The 19494-nt window shown below is 37.3% G+C and overlaps 3 protein-coding genes across 3 annotated transcripts; all 3 read right to left on the bottom strand.

Annotated features, from left to right (window-relative positions):
• Positions 1–3850: 3850 nt before the first annotated feature.
• LOC139136292 (sulfotransferase 1A1-like) lies at positions 3851–4804 on the bottom strand. Its single transcript, XM_070704019.1, has one exon. The coding sequence runs from the start codon at positions 4802–4804 to the stop codon at positions 3851–3853; it is 954 nt and encodes a 317-aa protein (XP_070560120.1).
• An 11956-nt stretch (positions 4805–16760) lies between these two features.
• LOC139136291 (sulfotransferase 1C4-like) lies at positions 16761–17132 on the bottom strand. Its single transcript, XM_070704018.1, has one exon. It carries the CDS (start codon positions 17130–17132, stop codon positions 16761–16763), a length of 372 nt encoding a protein of 123 aa, XP_070560119.1.
• Positions 17133–17272: 140 nt separating this feature from the next.
• LOC139136290 (sulfotransferase 1E1-like) lies at positions 17273–17659 on the bottom strand. The gene has a single exon (XM_070704017.1). It carries the CDS (start codon positions 17657–17659, stop codon positions 17273–17275), a length of 387 nt encoding a protein of 128 aa, XP_070560118.1.
• Positions 17660–19494: the final 1835 nt, after the last annotated feature.

Raw genomic sequence — 19494 nt, 5'->3', positions numbered from 1 at the left:
CTTGTCCCGTATTTGCATGTGCGAGATGGGAGTCCTTCTGAACCACTGTAAATATTCAAAATAAGCGCAAATTCAAAGGAATAACCAGACGAAAGGAACAAAGTAAAAGAGTTTCAACATAGGAGATAAATGAGAATCTGCAGGGCAAACTATAATTTTTCAATACAAACTAAGCATATATGTTAATACGATACCTTGACTGTGATTTTTTCACAGCTAATCGCTTGCCTTATGCTGTCATTTCTCACATCCACACCGTAAAGTTAAATGTTCAAGGATATAACATCAATTACACACCTTTTTGTAACACTATTTGAACGCGTCTTAACGTTCAGAGATTTTAGCATTATGTGTTCAAATATGTTAAACACTAATATATTCAATTTTGAACATGACCTGTGCAGATGTTGATCACTACGGTCCGTCAGCCATTATATTGACACAATGGTGTTCCTTGGCTGAACACACAATGCAGGTTGAAATGTGTTCACAAATTTAACGCATATTACGCGTTCAAAGGGCTGTTACATTTCTTGAACGAATGGATACCGTTCAACGAAAGGTGTCTTAAAGGGTAGTTCACACTATATGCACTTATTGAACACATTAAATTTTAGGCGTCCAAGGGGTGTACAAGCCCTGAAATAACAAAACAGGCCAGTAATATTCGGTGAATTATTTTATTCTGCAAATACACTAACCTTATGGAAAACTACTAGCGAAAACAGGTTTTACCTACATATTGTAGATCAAGTTTTATGTATGTACTTGCCAAACACGTATAAAAGGAATGTGATTTAGAAAAAACTCAAAATTTGGCTTACTAATTGTGTTGAAAACATGTAAATGTATGGAATGGATACACACTTTTTGTACGACGGTTTCTTGAACCCATTTTCTCATGTGAAGATACATAAATGTCGAAAAAAAATAATCAAGGCCACTCTCTGCATATGATACATAGTTGTCTACACAAAAGTGAACACAACATCTCAAGTGTCACAGTAAGGCGCAGTAGGCAGAAAGTGGGTCCGTGACGATGTAAAACCCATTTTCTTGTCCAGAAAAGTCTTTCAAAAACAAAATGGTGTTATTTTTAAACATCTTCCATAATGGACACTGAAATAAATCAGTGACGTTTCAAAAAATTACTTCTCAGAAATTCAAACGCATGATTAATTTTGATTTCATTTCATTAGTTTGTTCTGTGTATCAACAAACCAGAAACAAAACAAAACATAAATTTCCTTTAAAAGGAAACTGCTGTCTGAAACCAATGGCAACAAACCAGACACTAGCCAATTCAACAACAATATAAGAATACAACAAGCGACCTAGCGGCCGACAGAAATCTGCTATGTTATGTAAAGAAAAACTTTTTGTGACACATGTGTTAATGAAAAAGTGGAAATCTTTGATAGCTCACTTGGGATGGCCTGACAAAAAATGGGAAAATAGCTGCAAAAACACACAAATTCAAGTAAGTTAATGCATGGGTGTTTGTACCCATCAAGCCAAAAAGTAAGAAATGATCAATTATCTTTAAAAACCACCAGATTTGATTGATATTTGGCCTAATTATTGGAATTATTAAATTCTTTAAAAAAATGTCTGCCTAAATCTTGACGAGTTGAGTCACGTGACCAAATCTGATATTTCCCGCCAAAATTTACGTCTTTATTAATTTTAATATTCCAACCGTAAACCGTTAAATTTTCTTGATTTTCTTTGCACTTTTGGAAACAACATCTATCATATTCTTTCAAAAATACATGGCACTCATGAAACTCTATCTATACTTCTTTCTGATATTCAAAATATTCATGTAAAACGTCAAAAATATTATATTTGTTGTTTTTTGTGGAGAAATAATATTCAAAATTCAATAATTTTGCATCTGCCACTAGTTCTAACACAAGTTCCCATCCCATTTTACATTAATTGGTCATAATATTTTAAATATTTTGATGTTTAGCGGTTGGAATATTCAGTTATTTGCAATATACAATTTTGGCGGGAAAATAACAGATTATGGTCACGTGACCTGACTTAGGTAATATATTATGATAAATTTCAACTTAATCAAATGCGAAACATATTTTTGGCAATTTTCACAATTTCTGACCAGGTCTGATTAAAAAGTATGTTCAAACTGATTTTACATATACATAAGCCTATGCCCATGCATTAACATACCTGAAAATGAAGATTTCATCATAATTTGAACAGAACAAATGAATATCATCCCTTAAAACATGCCTACCAAATATCAAAGATATCAGACGAGTAGTTTTTGAGAAACTAATTTCTTGACAAAAAGTGGTAAAAATTGCCCCAAAATAAAAATTGGATAATTCACGTATTGACTTGACTATATCATATTTCTGCATAATTTGAACTAATCCGAAAAAATGTTATCCCTTGAGACCTATATATGTCCTAAATATGAAAGCTTTCCTATTAACAATTTTGAGAAGTAGATTTTAATGATTTTTAGACCAAAAATGCAAAAGACAATTTCCCTTTCTGGCCTCGGGCATGTTCTCACCTGCTCTCAGAAACATAAACCCATGTATTCAGTCAATAATATATAGTGTTACATTCCTTTGTCAATATTGAAAGTGATACGCAGGGCATGCGCGGTTGTGGTTGCACAGAGGAGGAATTTAGAAGATTGGATATCATGACTACAGCATTAATCAAAAATCCAACATTACACATCAAAACTTAGCTATAAATAGTCAAAATTTAGGATGTGACACAAAAATGTAGGTCACGCTTCAGGAATCAAATTATCACTGGCTAAAATGGAAGAAAACATTCTGACTGAATAAAAATAAAATGTTACATACTTGAGTGAATGAATTTTTAAACATTTACACGTCCATGGTAAAATAATTCTATTATTAGCATTTATTACATTCGTATGAAATTGATGTTGACATTTAAAACAATACCTCAGTGAGTTCTATGGGAATGTGATAATTCTGAAAGAGGTTCACGGAAACTGTCCCATAAAAAGTACAATCTTAATATTATCAATGACATGCAGAAAAAATACGATATTACTTGTTATCTGTGCGTGTGTGTGTGGTGTGTGTGTGTGAGAGAGAGAGAGAGAGAGAGAGAGAGAGAGAGAGAGAGAGAGAGAGAGAGAGTGAGAGAGAGAGAGAGAGAGAGAGAGAGAGAGAGAGAGATGCAGACACGGACAGAGATAAAATAGAAAAAAGAATATGAGAGAGAGAAAGAAAGAACGGCAGAGATACAGCAGAACGAAGGTAAATAGTAAGAAAAATAGTGTATGGACTGTTTCGTTCAAATGTGACCTTTCTAAATCCCATAAACTGTGAAGACGATGCAATTGTTTCTTGTAAAATGTATTCTGTTTTCAGCTGGTAGAATTTGATCAAGGACAGCGTACAGCAATCAATCAAGGATTTTGCAATGATTATGTCAGAAAGTTAATTAATTAAACTCACAAGTGGAATCACAATCGCGATTTGCCATCAAACTAAAATTGCGTCTGCAAAATTAGTTAGCTAACGTCTATTAGTCAAATCATAGATAGTAGTTTCTCTACTATCTATGGTCAAATTTGCCACTCTCATAACTGTAATTAAACGTTTCACTAAACTTTACCTTTTTATTAACCGTAAAATTGTACTTATAATATGACAACCACAAGTTGCTCACAGGCATATTTGAGGAAATGATGAATAAAAAAATATTAAGTTTACTTTGTCTGAATATTGACTATTCAGCAACCTAACAAGTGCTATCACATGAGATTAATATGTTGCAATCGGAACATCAAGAAAGTTTGCCCGCACCAGAGAATACAACTGGACCGTTACAATTCAAATGTCATTTCTAGGTCGCTACCTTTGATCCACTCTTGGTAAATTTCATCGAACATTTCGTTTTGTGCCACGGTAAAAGTGTTCTTCCAGCCGCCGACAACTCCTACTCTGACGAAGGGGGACCCCTCTTCGGCCTTCACACCAAGAATATTCGTGCAGTAGTTGCTTTTGAGGGCCATCTGGTTGTTCTTCATGCTCTGAAAGCTGCAGTGGTCGCTGATCTTGTCCACAGCTCCGTCCGGTAGACGGACGTTCAAGAACTTAGCAATCTGGCGAACACAGGCTTTTAAGTCCCGGATCATATCTTCATATTTCAAGAACAGGACGTTGCGATGGTGCCTTCTTTCCCACCAGGGAAGGACGTGTTCGTGCCACTTTGTGCCGTCATAGTGAAGCATTTGAGCTCTCCCCTTCATTTCCAAAAACTCAGGAAAGAACTCACTGAAATCTTGGTAGGCTTTGGCTTGTGAAGGCCACTTAGATGCAACAAATCCGCTTAAATGCACAGCCTTCAAGAAGTAATGGGAGGAAATCGCTACGTCTTTCGGGTTACGCACTACATAGATGACCTTGACCATTTTCTCCTCGACGACCCTTGGAAGGAACTCCGATCTTAGGTGGCTGCTGAGCAATCTTGGTGACTGTAGCTGGTCGAGTGCAAATCCATCCGGTATGAGCATCTGTTTTTGGGCCACCCGTATTACAGGGTCATCGTCGACTGAAAGCTGCAACTCGAGGTATGGTACTAAAACGTCACGGGGAGTGCCTGTAATGGCGTCTATGTCTCCACCATTCATGACTAACGGTAGAATTTCTTTCATCCACGTTGTCCCCGATTTTGGAAACGTAAGGAGAAATATGTCGTCAGGCCGAACTTCAAAGTGCTTGATCTTGGCGATTGAAAGTTTGAATCCAGCGTTCGCTATTGTCTCAGCGTCAACCATGCTGGCGAAATTGACTAGAAACTCGTCAAATACAATCAATAGACAGGTTCGTCTATTGAATACTTTAGGGAGCGTTCAGTAATTACTACCGGGGTTGGGCCGGCAAAATCCAGAGGGGGGGGGGGTCACCTTAAATTTGAAAACTGCAAAGGGGGGTGTCGTGTAATTTTTCAAACAGCACAGGGAGGGGGAGAGGGGGTCACTTCATTTCCATAAGTATCCGCTCCGTCAAGCAGCAATTTCAGTTTTAAAAATATTCTCGGAAATAAAAATGATCCGCTGCATGATGTAATTATCTTAAGTCATTTAACTGCAAATCTGAATGAAAGTACCGGTATATTATGTCACATGAACATCTTGCCTTGGCAACATTGAAGCTTATGCTATTGCAAATCGAGCCCACTGAGGGCAATGAACAATTCCTTTACGTACACATTACAGATATCTATAATAATAAAATGGCAATGTTTTGTATGATTTTTTTTATTTGCTACAGAGACATACAAGAAACATAAAATACACTTTCAACAGAAAAATATAAGAATATTATAATTGTAACAGCCATATTTTGAAGGGTAACGCAAAATGACGGTACTGCTGACAGGCATCTTTTTTGTTAAATTATTCTTCTTGTAAGTCATCTGCTGAGCTTATCGTTTGACATAACCTGGGTTTGCATGATAAGAAAGACAATTGATTAGTCTTTAAAATGACGTATTGTAATGTGCAATATCTTCAATACTTTTATTGAAATAGGACAAACATTTACGCCATAGCCCAAAGTTTGCATTGGAAATTACTGTCATAGCTAATCTCAAATTTTACCAAAGTTTTACCTAGACATATTACAAAAGGCAATACTTTGTATAGAATCTATTCAATTTGCTGCAGGGATATCTTGGATATCATTAGAAAGGCAATGTATTAGTCTTTACAATGACATATTGTAATATGCAATATATTCTATACCTTTCATGGAGTAGGGCAAAAACTTACCCCATACCCTAAAATTTACAAAGCAAATTACAGCAAATCTCAAATTCTACCAGTTTTTCACCTAGACATACAAATTGCAATGCTTTCATTTGCTTCTAGGACATGTCACAAATATGATATAGACTTTTAACAGAAACAATATTGGGATGCAATAGCAAGGAGCAAATAACAAAGGAATAAAGTCATAAAGTATTTCTGGTAAGGTCTTGGAAACAGTTCTATTTGAACTAATCAAGTCCAAGACACTAACAAATGTGATTATACTATAGCGAGTTCAAGTGTAACCGTATGAGAAACCTTCAAACAAGCATAAGTAGTTTTTACTAAATGTCAAATGCAAATTAACGACAAGGAAGATTACAATATTCAATACAATAAAATAGAATACACAGTAAATTACATGAGCAAGTACGCCTTTATGGCAGCTGCAAATAATCTTCTATCTGAAATATTTTTGGTATGATTTGGTAGAGAGTTCCAATGAAGCGTTGCCGCATACGTAAATTGTCAAGAGAAGCAAAGCTGGTGGTATAATGATGGGGAATTGGATTAAGGTAATGATGTATATCATGGGCAAAATGATCTTTAAGCAGATCATATATAAACAAACATGTGTGAAGTTTACAGAGTTGATGAACATCTAAGATTCGAAGTTGTTGGAACAAAATGGCAGAGGGAGCGCGGAAGTCAGAAAGTGTAATCAGACGGACAAGTTTCTTTTGTAACAGGAGTATTGGCGCTAGATACCAAGTAAATGTATTGCCCTATATTTCAATACAGTATGTAATATTTGGTAGAATAAGTCAATTAAATAACAAAAGAAGAATATGTCTTGGTACATAATGCCCTAACTGAGAAAATAGACCAATTTTAGGGGCTATAGGCTTTACAACTTGTTGGACTTGAAACTTCCATGTAAGGTTCTCATCACGTGAAACGCCAAGGTAAATTGCTGACTGAACACTTTCTATGTGACATCCGTCAATTTCCACCCTGCTATGCATATTTACCTTTCTTCTCGATATTTTAAAAATCATGAGGTTGGTCTTTTCAAAACTGATAGTCAGCTTATTAGCTTGGCACAATCACAGACATTCTGGAAGTCTTAATTTACGCGTGCTAGATTGAAGTCATTGCTTTCCAAAAACTTGAATAGATTGTATCATCAGCAAAAGGTCTGAAGTGAAAGGAGTTGCTACAGTTTGCAATGTCATTGATAGAAATTAAAAACAGCATTGGGCCAAGAATAAACCCTTGTTGGATGCCACATTTTATTTCCCTATATGAAGATGACACATTGTCAATGCTGACAGACTGTTTTCGACAGGATAAATAACTTTCAAACCAGTGTCGATTGCATACTCTTTACTCTGCCCTCCACTGCAACTATGGGCAAAGCAAAGAGTATGCGATCGATAGACCGAGAAGCCTATCGATCGATCAATTAGACTACCCAGCCCATTCTCTACAGATAAATCACGCATGGACAACACTAGGAGTCGCAGATATGGTACTACACGCAACAAAATTCATTTACTTTGACGTCAATAAAACCCCCTGCGAGAAAGTTTGGAAGAGCGCAAATCCGACATCTAAATCATGCTCTGAAGTTCCCGCAAACACTGTAAGTTGCTGATAGATTTTGGGGTGTTGAAACTGCTGACACGTTTTTTGAACAACAATGATTTGAAAAATTAAATTTGATTGCGTGTCACACATACATGGTTTCCATGGCGTAATTGTGACTTTTAATAAATAACCCCCAAACGCAGTGGATTTGGTCGTGATGAGCTGCTATGATATTCTGATACCAATAAGGGAATATCCTATTTCAGTTACTTGCCAAATCAATGCTAATATCAGTGTCTTTTTGTATCATAGGTTCCACTTGACCTTCGCTAATGAAGTGAAATATAAAAGTACTAACACAAATACACGTCCTTAAAGTCATATGCAATATAAATGTACTTTTCGTTGAGGAAGTGGTGACGTGCCTAGGGACCTCTGGATGAAAGGTCATCGTCTAGTCGATAGACATGCAGTCACATTTGAATAGAAGAAACAAAAACATAAAACATGAACGTTAAGCAAAACGAAGTCTTTTCACTGAGTGAATGAATAAGGGAGAAATATATAGGTGGCGTCTCATTTCAGCAGCTCCGATATCGACTAGGAGATAAAAAACCAGCCCTATAGTTATGAGTATACGTACACCGTCAATTATACAATTCGCATATTTTGAAGTTTAACCCGTAAGCAGTTTTCGCACAAAATGAATTTGTGCTTACTTGCGCGTCTATTAATATCTATGCATAGTCAAGTGGTACACTGCTGACGCTTATAGTTTGTCGCTGTTTGTCTATGGTGCGATATTACTTAGGGGTTATTAAGAATTATGGTGGCGCTGAACCCGGCTGCCTCGTGTGTGGATGAGCTCCTATGTTTTACGTCTTTTTACGTTATATTTGGTGTTCCTAACGTTTTTTGATGTACAAAACCTGTTTGTTTCGGTTCTGTGATACCTGTGACGTCTTGTTTTATGGACTTTCGACTCGGGATAGGACATTTGCAGCCTCTGAGAATGCTTGGACAAGTTTTCAACAATATGGCGTTATCACATACTCCTGACTTGCTTCATGTGTCACGAAACACCTTGCTGTCAATGAGATGGAGTAATACCACAGTGACGCGACAAGCAGCTGATGCGGCACGCAAAATCAGGTATGCAGTTCGACCTCGTGGCAAGAAAGCCGGAGTTCGTCATCGTATTCTATTTCCCATCAAAACTTTGATATCTGACAAGAGAACTGAAGTCATACCATTTCGAAGGCCTGTTGGTATACTCAAAACTATTCCTCGATCTCCTCTAACTTTTCATAAACTGCAACTGGCTGGTGGATTGTGGAATGCTCGTGCGGTCGCTGACTAGTAAGGCTGGCGAAATAGCTTCTACATTAATAGAAGAGAAATTGGATTTACTTGCTATAACCGAAACATGGCTTAAAAGGAAAGATGATCCGGTTGTCGCAGATATTCTTTCTGCTATATCTGGTTTCACAATTTATCAGCAACCACGCGCTAACCGGAGAGGTGGAGGAGTGGCACTTTTATTACGTTCTAACTTGAGAGTCACTCATACAGAGACTTATGACTTTAAATCATTCGAGTCACTTGATATCTCTTTACGTTTTCGCAGTGAAATTCTGCGTATCATCATCGTATATCGACCCCCAAAGTCGAAGAAAAATGCGAGTTCGACTAACATTTTTCTATCGGAATTTTCAAGTTTGCTCGAAATGGTCATTGCATCACCTGGACACTTATTGATTATTGGTGACTTTAATTTCCATATGAATGATAGTGAATCTCGCGATGCCTCTAAACTTCTAGATGTGTTGAATTCGAAGAATCTCAAGCAACACGTAACTCAACCCCATGTGTTCGGACATACATTAGATCTTCTCATAACACATGCCTCTGATCAGTTATTGGATAACATCACCGTCTCAGATGTACTCTCTTCTGATCACAGCTTGGTTCATTTCAATATGAATGTGGAAAGGTCACCGAATTCGAGAGTTACTCGGTTTAAACGTAACTTTCGATCGATTGATCAAGAATCATTCAAAGCTATGATTAGTGCATCGTTGTCGGGTTACCACAGCATCCATGACGTGAATGATCTGTGTACTCTGTATGAGAGAGAAGTTACTAATATTCTTGATGAACTAGCTCCGATAAAATCTAAAACGGTGACTGTAAAACCAAGAGCGCCATGGTACAACGAGGATCTTATGGATCTAAGGAGAACTGTTCGACAATATGAGCGAAAATGGCGCCGAAGTCGATTAGTCATCCATCGCGAAATGTTTGTTGCAAAACGATCAGAGTACTACAGACGTGTTGATGAGATAAAATCGGACTATCATCGCTCGCGCATTGAAGCTGCGGATTCCAAAGAACTGTTTGCCATAATTGATGAGATGACTGGTACGAAGAAAGCGAGTACCAAAATACAGCCCACCAATATCCCGGTGATCAATGAGTAGTAATTTTATGAACTTTTTTACTCAGAAATTGATAAACTTAGGGAAAGTCTCAATTCTTGTACTGATACCATTAGCTCAGATTATCCTCCGCCAGGTTGTTCACTTTTATCTTTTAAACCTGTGAATGTCAATGATCTTTTAAAGCTAATTTCGCATTCATCTATGAAGTCCTGTATTTTAGATGTTTTACCCACAGAGATTTTTATACTATACATTAACGAGCTTTTACCTTTATTACACATCTTTTTAACATTTCGCTGTCAAGCGGCATTGTTCCAGACATGTTTAAATTGGCAATCGTACGACCTTTGATAAAAAATCCAGCTCTCGATCAAAATAACCTCAGAAATTACAGACCGGTTTCAAATTTGTGTTTTCTATCGAAATGTCTGGAACGTATTGTCGCAGATCAGTTAAAGAGCTATTTGTCAGAAAATAATCTGTATTCAAAGTATCAGTCAGCATATCGTAGGTATCATAGTACAGAAACAGCCCTTCTTCGTGTTCATAACGATGTCATGATTGCCTTAGACTCTCGTAGGGATGTCATTATGGTCATGCTAGATCTATCAGCCGCCTTTGATACTCTAGACCATGAGATATTGCTCCATAGATTACAATGTCAGTTTGGAATATCCGGTCTAGTGATTCAGTGGCTGAGATCTTTGATCATATTTGACAGACCGGGTTCAGCGTATTTCTCTTAATTCAACTATTTCAGAATGTGCTGTTTTAAGGTATGGTGTTCCCCAATGTTCTGTACTGGGCCCATCCTTTTCACTTTGTATACTACTCCTTTAGATGACATTATTTCCGCTCAGGGTTTAGAGTACATGTTTTACGCAGACGATTCCCAGATTATGTTGTTTGTAAGAGTCCTGAGGACGTTAGGTTAGATCTTGAACAGTGTGTAGCGAATATTCGTCAATGGATGACGTCAAATATTTGTTTTTAAAATATGTTGTTTTTAAATGATAATAAGACTGAAGTCATACAATTTTCATCACGTTTTCGCAAGGATAGCACAAAACTTGAATCTTTGAGCGTCGGCTCATGTGATATCATTCCATCAACATCAGTTAGAAACCTAGGAGTGTTACTTGACTCTGACGGTTTTATGTCTAGTCATGTAAATAACTTATGTAAATCGGCCTTTTTTGCCTTGTATAAATTAGGTAAAATTCGTTCCTTGATTGATGCAAATACGACAGAGAAATTGGTCCATGCTTTTGTCACATCGAAATTAGACTATTGTAACGGTCCTTCTTTATGGTATTCAAAATTATCACCTCGACAAAATTCAGTCTGTACAAAATGCTGCAGCACGACTGGTTACTCGTACAAAGAAATTTGAACATATTACACCTGTATTATTTAGACTTCATTGGTTGCCAGTAAGGGAAGGATTAAGTTCAAAATTAACCTCCTTACTTTCAAAATACTCATTGGCAACTGTCCAGATTACCTTAAGTCATTGATAGATATCCAAGTACCTCATCGCAATCTTCGCTCGTCGAATAAAGTTCTTTTAACTAGGCATGATACAAGGTACACTACTACAAACTATGGTCTTAGGGCTTTTTCAGTGGCTGCCCCGATTTTATGGAATGATCTGTCTTTAGATGTTTCTGTCCTAGAGTTTTCAATTGACACATTTAAACGATACTTGAAAACTTGTCTTTTTAGAGATTGTTATAGTATGTTTTGTGATCTGTGATTTTAATTACCTCCTTTTATTGTAGAATGTACAGAGCACTGAGACGAAGTGGAGTGCGCTTTTAAGAAATAAATAATAATAATAATAATAATATTACACGAAGTTTGAGCGATACCGCAGGGTCACCCCTATTCGAAATTTCGAAAACATGGTGACACCCCGTATGTCTGATTATTAAAGTTACATAGACAAGTACGAGCCCGTGTTGAAATTCAAAAACACACTGACCCCCCCCCCTAGTGGGCATTTCTAAAAACATGGTGACCCCCTTCCCCCTCAACAAAGTCAAAGACAGGGTGACCCCTATGAATCCATCCCCCGGGCAGGAAACTGACCAGTCCCTAAGGCAAGGGGACGATGAACGGGAAGTGCGCATGTCTTGAGAGCGACATGTTGGGAATCGTCGTCAAGCTTGTCATGCAGGCCCTTTCCTCATTTTCCGACTCATCCTCATTACCAAATACAACGTTGTAACGCCCATGGATATCTTCTTCACGATTAAAAGCATCTTGACTATTGTTTTGCAAGTGTACAGAATTATCACGTTGCAAATAGGCAAGAAAGATGACGAGAACGACGAAAGTGTGACCAATATGCGTGACATGTGTGAGGGTCAGAGTCATTTCAGCGTCCAAGGTCACAATCTAATTCGACATTTGAATACGCCAACAACCGAATTATTCAAAAATATTAAAGTAATACGCAACTGAAATAACTGAACTTAGAACTATACCCCAAATTTGGGGATAATCACTTTCTTGGAATTGTCGTGCGATTGGACTGCCACTTATTCACATGTGTTATGGAAATAAACAGTGCATGCAGCGTACAGCTGGATAAGATGTGTTTGCTACAAGGTGGCTTCTCGGCTTTTCCAACCAAAGTTCAGTTACCAGCTATTAAGCTTGTGAAATTTGAGCGATAATGATCACGCTGTAACTATTTCACATCTTTTCTGGCCATTCAGGATCATAAAATAGAGATAAATATGATGGTGTGCCCTTTTCTCTCGTGTTTATTTGTTCTTAATGTTAGATTTATCATGTTAAAAATGAAATTATCTTAAGTTGTGCAGTTTTACACCTGATATCACGAGTAATGTATGCTTGACGATTTATTTACAGGACTATACATGGACATGTACATCATTCACAAAGTCAATGCAAAGACTAAGTCACATACTATATGATTTTACATGCTCATTTGCGCTTACGTCATTCCATTCTAAATTTCTTGTTTTTACCAGTTTCAAGCACAACTAATTTCATCTTGACACATGTGTTGAATTTTTTTAAATGCTGTACAAATCTTTACTTTTACAGATTATGCAATTACACAGACACCATGTGTGAACATTTGATGTGATGTGTGGAATTTGATAACCCCTATCGTTGATAGTTATTGGTTCAGGGTCAAGGTAAATTGTAATATTTTGAATGTGTTTTCCTTAATTGATATTAATATAATATAAAGATCTGTCGATGTTGCTTATATCCTTTTTAACTTACTTTTACCGATGTTTCCAATAAAGACACTTTGTTTTATTATTACACGTGAAACGTGCATTACATATTTGTTTTGTTGAAATATGAAAAAAGCGCTTTTACTGCAGATGGCTAATATAGTCCACCGTCTTGCATCGTGGAATGGTCGGCATTCTCCGTTCTTTACCTGTATCTGTAAACATTCATCTTGCATCTGCAGTGGTTCTTTGCGTAAAGTAGATCCAAAATCATCAAATCATTCCCTATGCATGCTAATATCATGCTTAACCAGACTCGTCCTGCCCTGACTCGTCAATATTATAATCCTTCTTATGGCCTTGTTTACAAAATCGGCTAGTTGTTTTGAGGTATTACATGATAATGGAAGTAATAACCAACAATGGACTTCTACTAAACGGAAGTACAATAATTGAAATGAAATAACCTCTCTGGCAACGTGAAGTGAACGTCCAAGTTTATAATTGGTTGTATAATGAAGGAGTTCAGGGAGTACCTTGGCCCATATTTACATGTGCGAGGCGTGAGTCCTTCTGAACCACTGTAAATATTCAAAATAAGCGCAAATTCAAAGGAATAACCAGACGAAAGGGACAAATCAAGTAAAAGAGTTTCAACATAGGATATAAATGAGAATCTGCGGGGCAAACTATATTTTTCAATACAAACTAAGCATATATGTTAATACGGTACCTTGGCTGTGATTTTTTCACAGCTAATCACTTGCCTTTCCAAAAACGTAAACGATAGTCGACCATTGCTGTCATTTCTAACATCCACACAATAAAGTTAAATGTTCAAGGATATAACATCAATTACACACCTTTTTGTAACACTTTTTGAACGCGTCTAAACGTTCAGAGATTATAGAATTATGTGTTCAAATATGTTAAACACCAATATATTCAATTTTTGAACATGACCTGTGCAGATGTTGAACACTGCGGTCAATCAGCCATTATATTGACACAGTAGTGTTCCTTGGCTGAACACACTATGCACGTTGAAATGTGTTCACAAATTTAACGCATATTACGCGTTCAAAGGGCCGTAACATTTCTTGAACGTATGGACGCCGTTCAACGAAAGGTGTGTTAAAGGGTAAAACACACTTATTGAACACATTTAATTTTAGGCGTGCAGGGGGTGTTCAAGCCCTGAAATAACAAAACTGGCGAATAACATTCGGTGAAGTTATTTTATTCTGAAAATACACTAACGAGGTCTTGAGTAAAATACAAAATACAATAAACAAACAAAGATGACCCATCTCAGACTGTTAAGTTGGTATCAGAAAATAACAACAGTGTTAACACCTTTCCTATCAAGACATAAACAAAGGGCAAACTCACATAAACACTGACGAATCTTATTGAAAACTACTAGCGAAAACAAGTTTTACCTACATATTGTAGATCAAGTTTTATGTATGTACTTGCCAAACACGTATAAAAGGAATGTGATTTAGAAAAAAAGTCAAAATTTAGCTTACTAATTGTGTTGAAAACATGTATATGTATGAAATGGATACACACTTTTTGAACGACGGTTTCTTGAACCCATTTTCTCATGTGAAGATACATAAATGTCGAAAAAAAATAATCAAGGCCACTCTCTGCATTTGATACATAGTTGTCTACACAAAAGTGAACACAACATCTCAAGTGTCACAGTAAGGCGCAGTATGCAGAAAGTGGGTCCGTGACGGTGTAAAACCCATTTTCTTGTCCAGCAAAGTCTTTCAAAAGCAAAATGGTGTGATTTTTAGACATCTGGCATAATGGACACTGAAATAAAATCAGTGACGTTTCAAAAAATTACTTCCCAGAAATTCAAACGCATGAACTAATTTTGATTTAATTCCATTGGTTTGTTCTGTGTATCAACAAACCTACTGGAAATTTCAGTCCCAACAGAAGTTCACCTTTAAAAGGAAACTGGTGTCTGAAACCAATGGCAACAAACCACATACTAGCCAATTCAATACCAATGTAGGAATATAGGAATACAACAAGTGACCTAGTTGCCGACAGAAATCTGCTATGTTATGTAAAGAATAACTTTTTGTGACACATGTGTTAATGAAAAAGTGGAAATCACTTGAGCTCAATTGAGATGGCCTGACAAAATGGGAAAATAGCTGCAAAACACACAAATGAAGATTTCATCATAATTTGAACAGAGCAAATAAAGATCATCCCTAAAAACATGCCTATCAAATATCAAATATATCATACGAGTAGTTTTTGAGAAAATAATTTTTTTGACAAAAAGTGGTGAAAATTGCCCGAAAATAAAATTGGATAATTCACATATTGACTTGACTATATCATATTTCTGCATAATTTGAACTAATCTGAAAAAATGTTATCCCTATAGACCTATATATGTCCTAAATATGAAAGCTTTCGTTTTAGCAATTTTGAGAAGTAGATTTTAAAGATTTTTAGACCATAAATGCAGAAGACAATTTTCCCTTCTTGCCTCGGGCATGTTCTCACCTGCTCTTAGAAACACAAACCCATGTATTCAGTCAATATATATAGTGTTACATTCTTGTGTCAATATTGAAAGTGATACGCAGGGCATGCGCAGTTGTGGTTGCACAGAGGACGAATTTAGAAGATTGGATATCATGACTGCTCAGCATTAATGTATACCGTCAAAAGTCCAACATTACACATCAAAACTTAGCTATATAGAGTCAAAATTTAGGATGTGACACAAAAATATAGGTCAAGCTTCAGGAAGTAAATTATCACTGGCTAAAATGCAAGAACACTTTCTGACTGAATAAAAATAAAGTGTTACATACTTGAGTGAATGAATTTTTAAACATTGTCCATTGTAAAATAATTCTATTATTATCATTATTACATTCGTATGAAGGTAATGTTGACATTTAAAACAATACCTCAGTGAGTTCTGTGGGAATGTGATAATTCTGAAAGAGGTTCACGGAAACTGTCCCATAAAAAGTACAATTTAATATTATAAATGACATACTGAAAAAATACGATATTTCTTGTTATCCGTGCGTGTGTGTGTGGGAGAGAGAGAGAGAGAGAGAGAGAGAGAGAGAGGAGAGAGAGAGAGAGAGGGAGAGAGAGAGAGAGAGAGAGAGAGAGAGAGAGAGAGAGAGAGAGAGAGAGAGATGCAGACACGGACAGACAGATAAATAAAAAGAAAAAGAATATGAGAAAGAGAACGGCAGAGATACAGCAGAACGAAGGTAAATGCTAAAAAAATAGTGTATTGACTGTTTCGCGGTTTGCCATCGAACTTATCACAAAATTGCGTCTGCTAAATTTGTTAGCTAACGTCTATTAGTCAAATCATAGATAGTAGTTTCTCTACTATCTATGGTCAAACTTGCCACTCACATCAATGTAATTAAACTTTTCACTAAACTTTACCTTTTTATTAACCGTAAAATTGTACTTATAATATGACAACCACAAGTTGCTCACAGGCATATTTGAGGACTTCATTGCTAATGATGAATCAGAAAATGTTAAGTTTACTTTGTCTGAGTATTGACTATTTAGCAACCTTATAAGTGCTATCACATGAGATCGATATGTTGCAATCGGAACACCAAAAAAGTTTGCCCGCACCAGAGAATATAACTGGACCGTTACAATTCAAATGTCATTTCTAGGTCACTACCTTTGATCCACTCTCGGTAAATTTCATCGAACGTTTCGTTTTGTGCCGCGGTGAAAGTGTTCTTCCAGCCGCCGACAACTCCTACTCTGACGAATGGGGGACCCCTCTTCGGCCTTCACACCAAGAACATTGGTGCAGTAGTTGCTTTTTAGGGCCATCTGGTTGTTCTTCATGCTCTGAAAGCTGCAGTGGTCGCTGATCTTGTCCACAGCTCCGTCAGTAAGGCGGACGTTCAAGAATTTAGCGATCTGGCGAATACAGGATTTTAAGTCCCGGATCATATCTTCATATTTCAAGAACAGGAGGTTGCGATGGTGCCTTGTTTCCCACCAGGGAAGGACGTGTTCGTGCCACTTTGTGCCGTCATAGTGCACTATTTGAGCTCTCCCCTTCATTTCCAAAAACTCGGAAAAGAACGCGCTGAAATCTTGGTAGGCTTTGGCTTGTGAAGGCTCATTGGAAGCTACAATGCCGCTTGATTGCACAGCCTTCACAAAGTAGTGAGATGAAATCGCTTCGTCTTTGGGGTTACGCGCTAATAGATGACTTTTACCGTTTTCTCCTCGATAGCCTTTGGAAGGAACTCTGACCTCAGATGGCTGCAGAGCAACCTTGGTGACCGTAGCTGGTCGAGTGCAAATCCATCCGGTATGAGCATCTGTTTTACGGCCCCTCGCAATACGGGTTCGTCGTCGGCTGAAAGCTGGAACTCGAGGTATGGTACTAGAACGTCACGCGGAGTGCCTGCAATGGCGTCTACGTCTCCACCATTCATGACTAGCGGTAGAATTTCTTTCATCCACGTTGTCCCCGATTTTGGAAACGTAAGGAGAAATATGTCGTCTGGCCGAACTTTAAAGTTCTTGATCTTGTCGACAGAAAGTTTGTATCCGGCGTTCGCTATTGTAACAGCGTCGACCATACTGGCAAATAGAGTAGAAACTCGTCAAATACAAACGATAGACCTACAGATTTGATCGGTGGAGTACTTAACGGATCAATAATAAGGCCAATAGTACAGAATAGTAATTCTTCGGTTCTTAAGTGGAGTGCCCTCTTTGGTCTGGTTTTTAGCTCACAATTCAAGAATTGAGAGACGAGTTTTGTCTCACCTGAACAATCAACAAATAGATAGTCCATGAGCATCAAACCAGCGAGGTACCCACTCTCTGTGCGACTCCATATTTGAAATGGATGACGCCACATTCTCGCACTTTCTGTGCATTTTGAACCTTTGCCTCCCAACCCACATATCCAGCCAGGCAAAACCTCGAGATATGACATTGCATCTGTCCAAAAGCCTGTATGCAGTCACACTCTGATAATGGTGATGCCTTGATGCAATAGATATTGAAATGACACCTTAAAATCACAAGTGGATGTGAGTACGGTAGTATGCTTGATCGCTCGATTGTCTGCTCGGTCAATCGATTGCTTATACTCTTTGGTCTGCCTTCAACCGCAAATAGGCCTACGGCCAGGGTAAAGAGTGTGCGAGCAATAGATCAAATAGACTACCCAGCCCACGTGCGCCTGTGTATTATGATTTTCAAATTCCTTGTTGTCTACTGTGATGATAACGTCACTTATGAGCCATGAGCCATTTGAGATTTCAAGTATAGGTAACTTTCAGTTTATATGATTCTTTATAAGCAAACTTTGCAAGGTGACCCCTGTTTTTATTATTTATTTGTTGAGAGCATGGTTGAAAGTTTCATTGAGGACAGTTTTAGGAAAAGTTGAAGTCTTTCACTGTCACTGCGTATTTCCATTATCATCAACTTACCATACGAGCAAAATTCAGTCATTGTTAGTAAATGTGTGCGAACGAAAAATCAGCAAATCCAATTTAAACAGACACCAACATCAAAGTCAGTTTTTTGAGATAAAACATTCGGAAATGAAGCTTTCAGATGTTCTCAAGCATATTGGAATATATTACTCTTCTACATATAAATCGCGCATGGGCAACACTATAGGGTTCGTGGATATGGTACAGGCAGCAACAAACTATGACTTCAACCTGATCCCCTGTGAGAAAGTTTGGAGCGCAATTCCGACATCGAAATCATGATTCAAACTTCCCGCAAACACTGTAAGTTGCTGAAATAGATTTTTGGATGTTGAACCGGCTGATACGTTTTCACCATTATTTCAAAACTAAATTTGATTACATAAATGTTTTCCATGGCGTAATCGTGACTTTTATATAGCTTGCACAAACAACCTTACACGCAGTGGATTTGGTCATGATGAGCGTGCTATGATATTCTGGTACCAATAAGGGTATATGCGTCTTTCAGTTAATTGCTAAATCAATGCTAATATCAATGCCTTTTTGTATCATGGGTTTCACGTGACCTTCATTGATAAAGTGAAATATAAAAGTACTACACATAGACATCTTTAAAGGTATACTGTCACCTATTCGAATTTTGCCACAGTTACCATGGAAAGAGAAAATCTAACCAATCACAGATTTTAAGCGGGTGGCCGCTTTTTAAAAACAGCGCCCTCACATGAGCATTTTAATACCAAGGAACGTTCCTTCGACCATATATGGGCATATTTAGATTACAGGTGACTGTATACATCTTTAATGTCATATGCAATATAAATGTACATTTCGTTGAGTAAGTGGTGATGTCACTAGGGACTTCTTGACGAAAAGTCATCGTCTACTTAATGTGACGTACAATTTACCTCAACAAAAACGCAATATTTATTTAGATGAAGCTTGCAATCACATTTGAATAG

The sequence above is a fragment of the Ptychodera flava genome, chromosome 7, assembly GCF_041260155.1.
Source record: "Ptychodera flava strain L36383 chromosome 7, AS_Pfla_20210202, whole genome shotgun sequence".
NCBI classification, from domain to species: domain Eukaryota; kingdom Metazoa; phylum Hemichordata; class Enteropneusta; family Ptychoderidae; genus Ptychodera; species Ptychodera flava.
The sequence above is the reverse complement of the archived record's forward strand: the minus strand, read 5'-3'. Positions and strand labels throughout refer to the sequence as shown.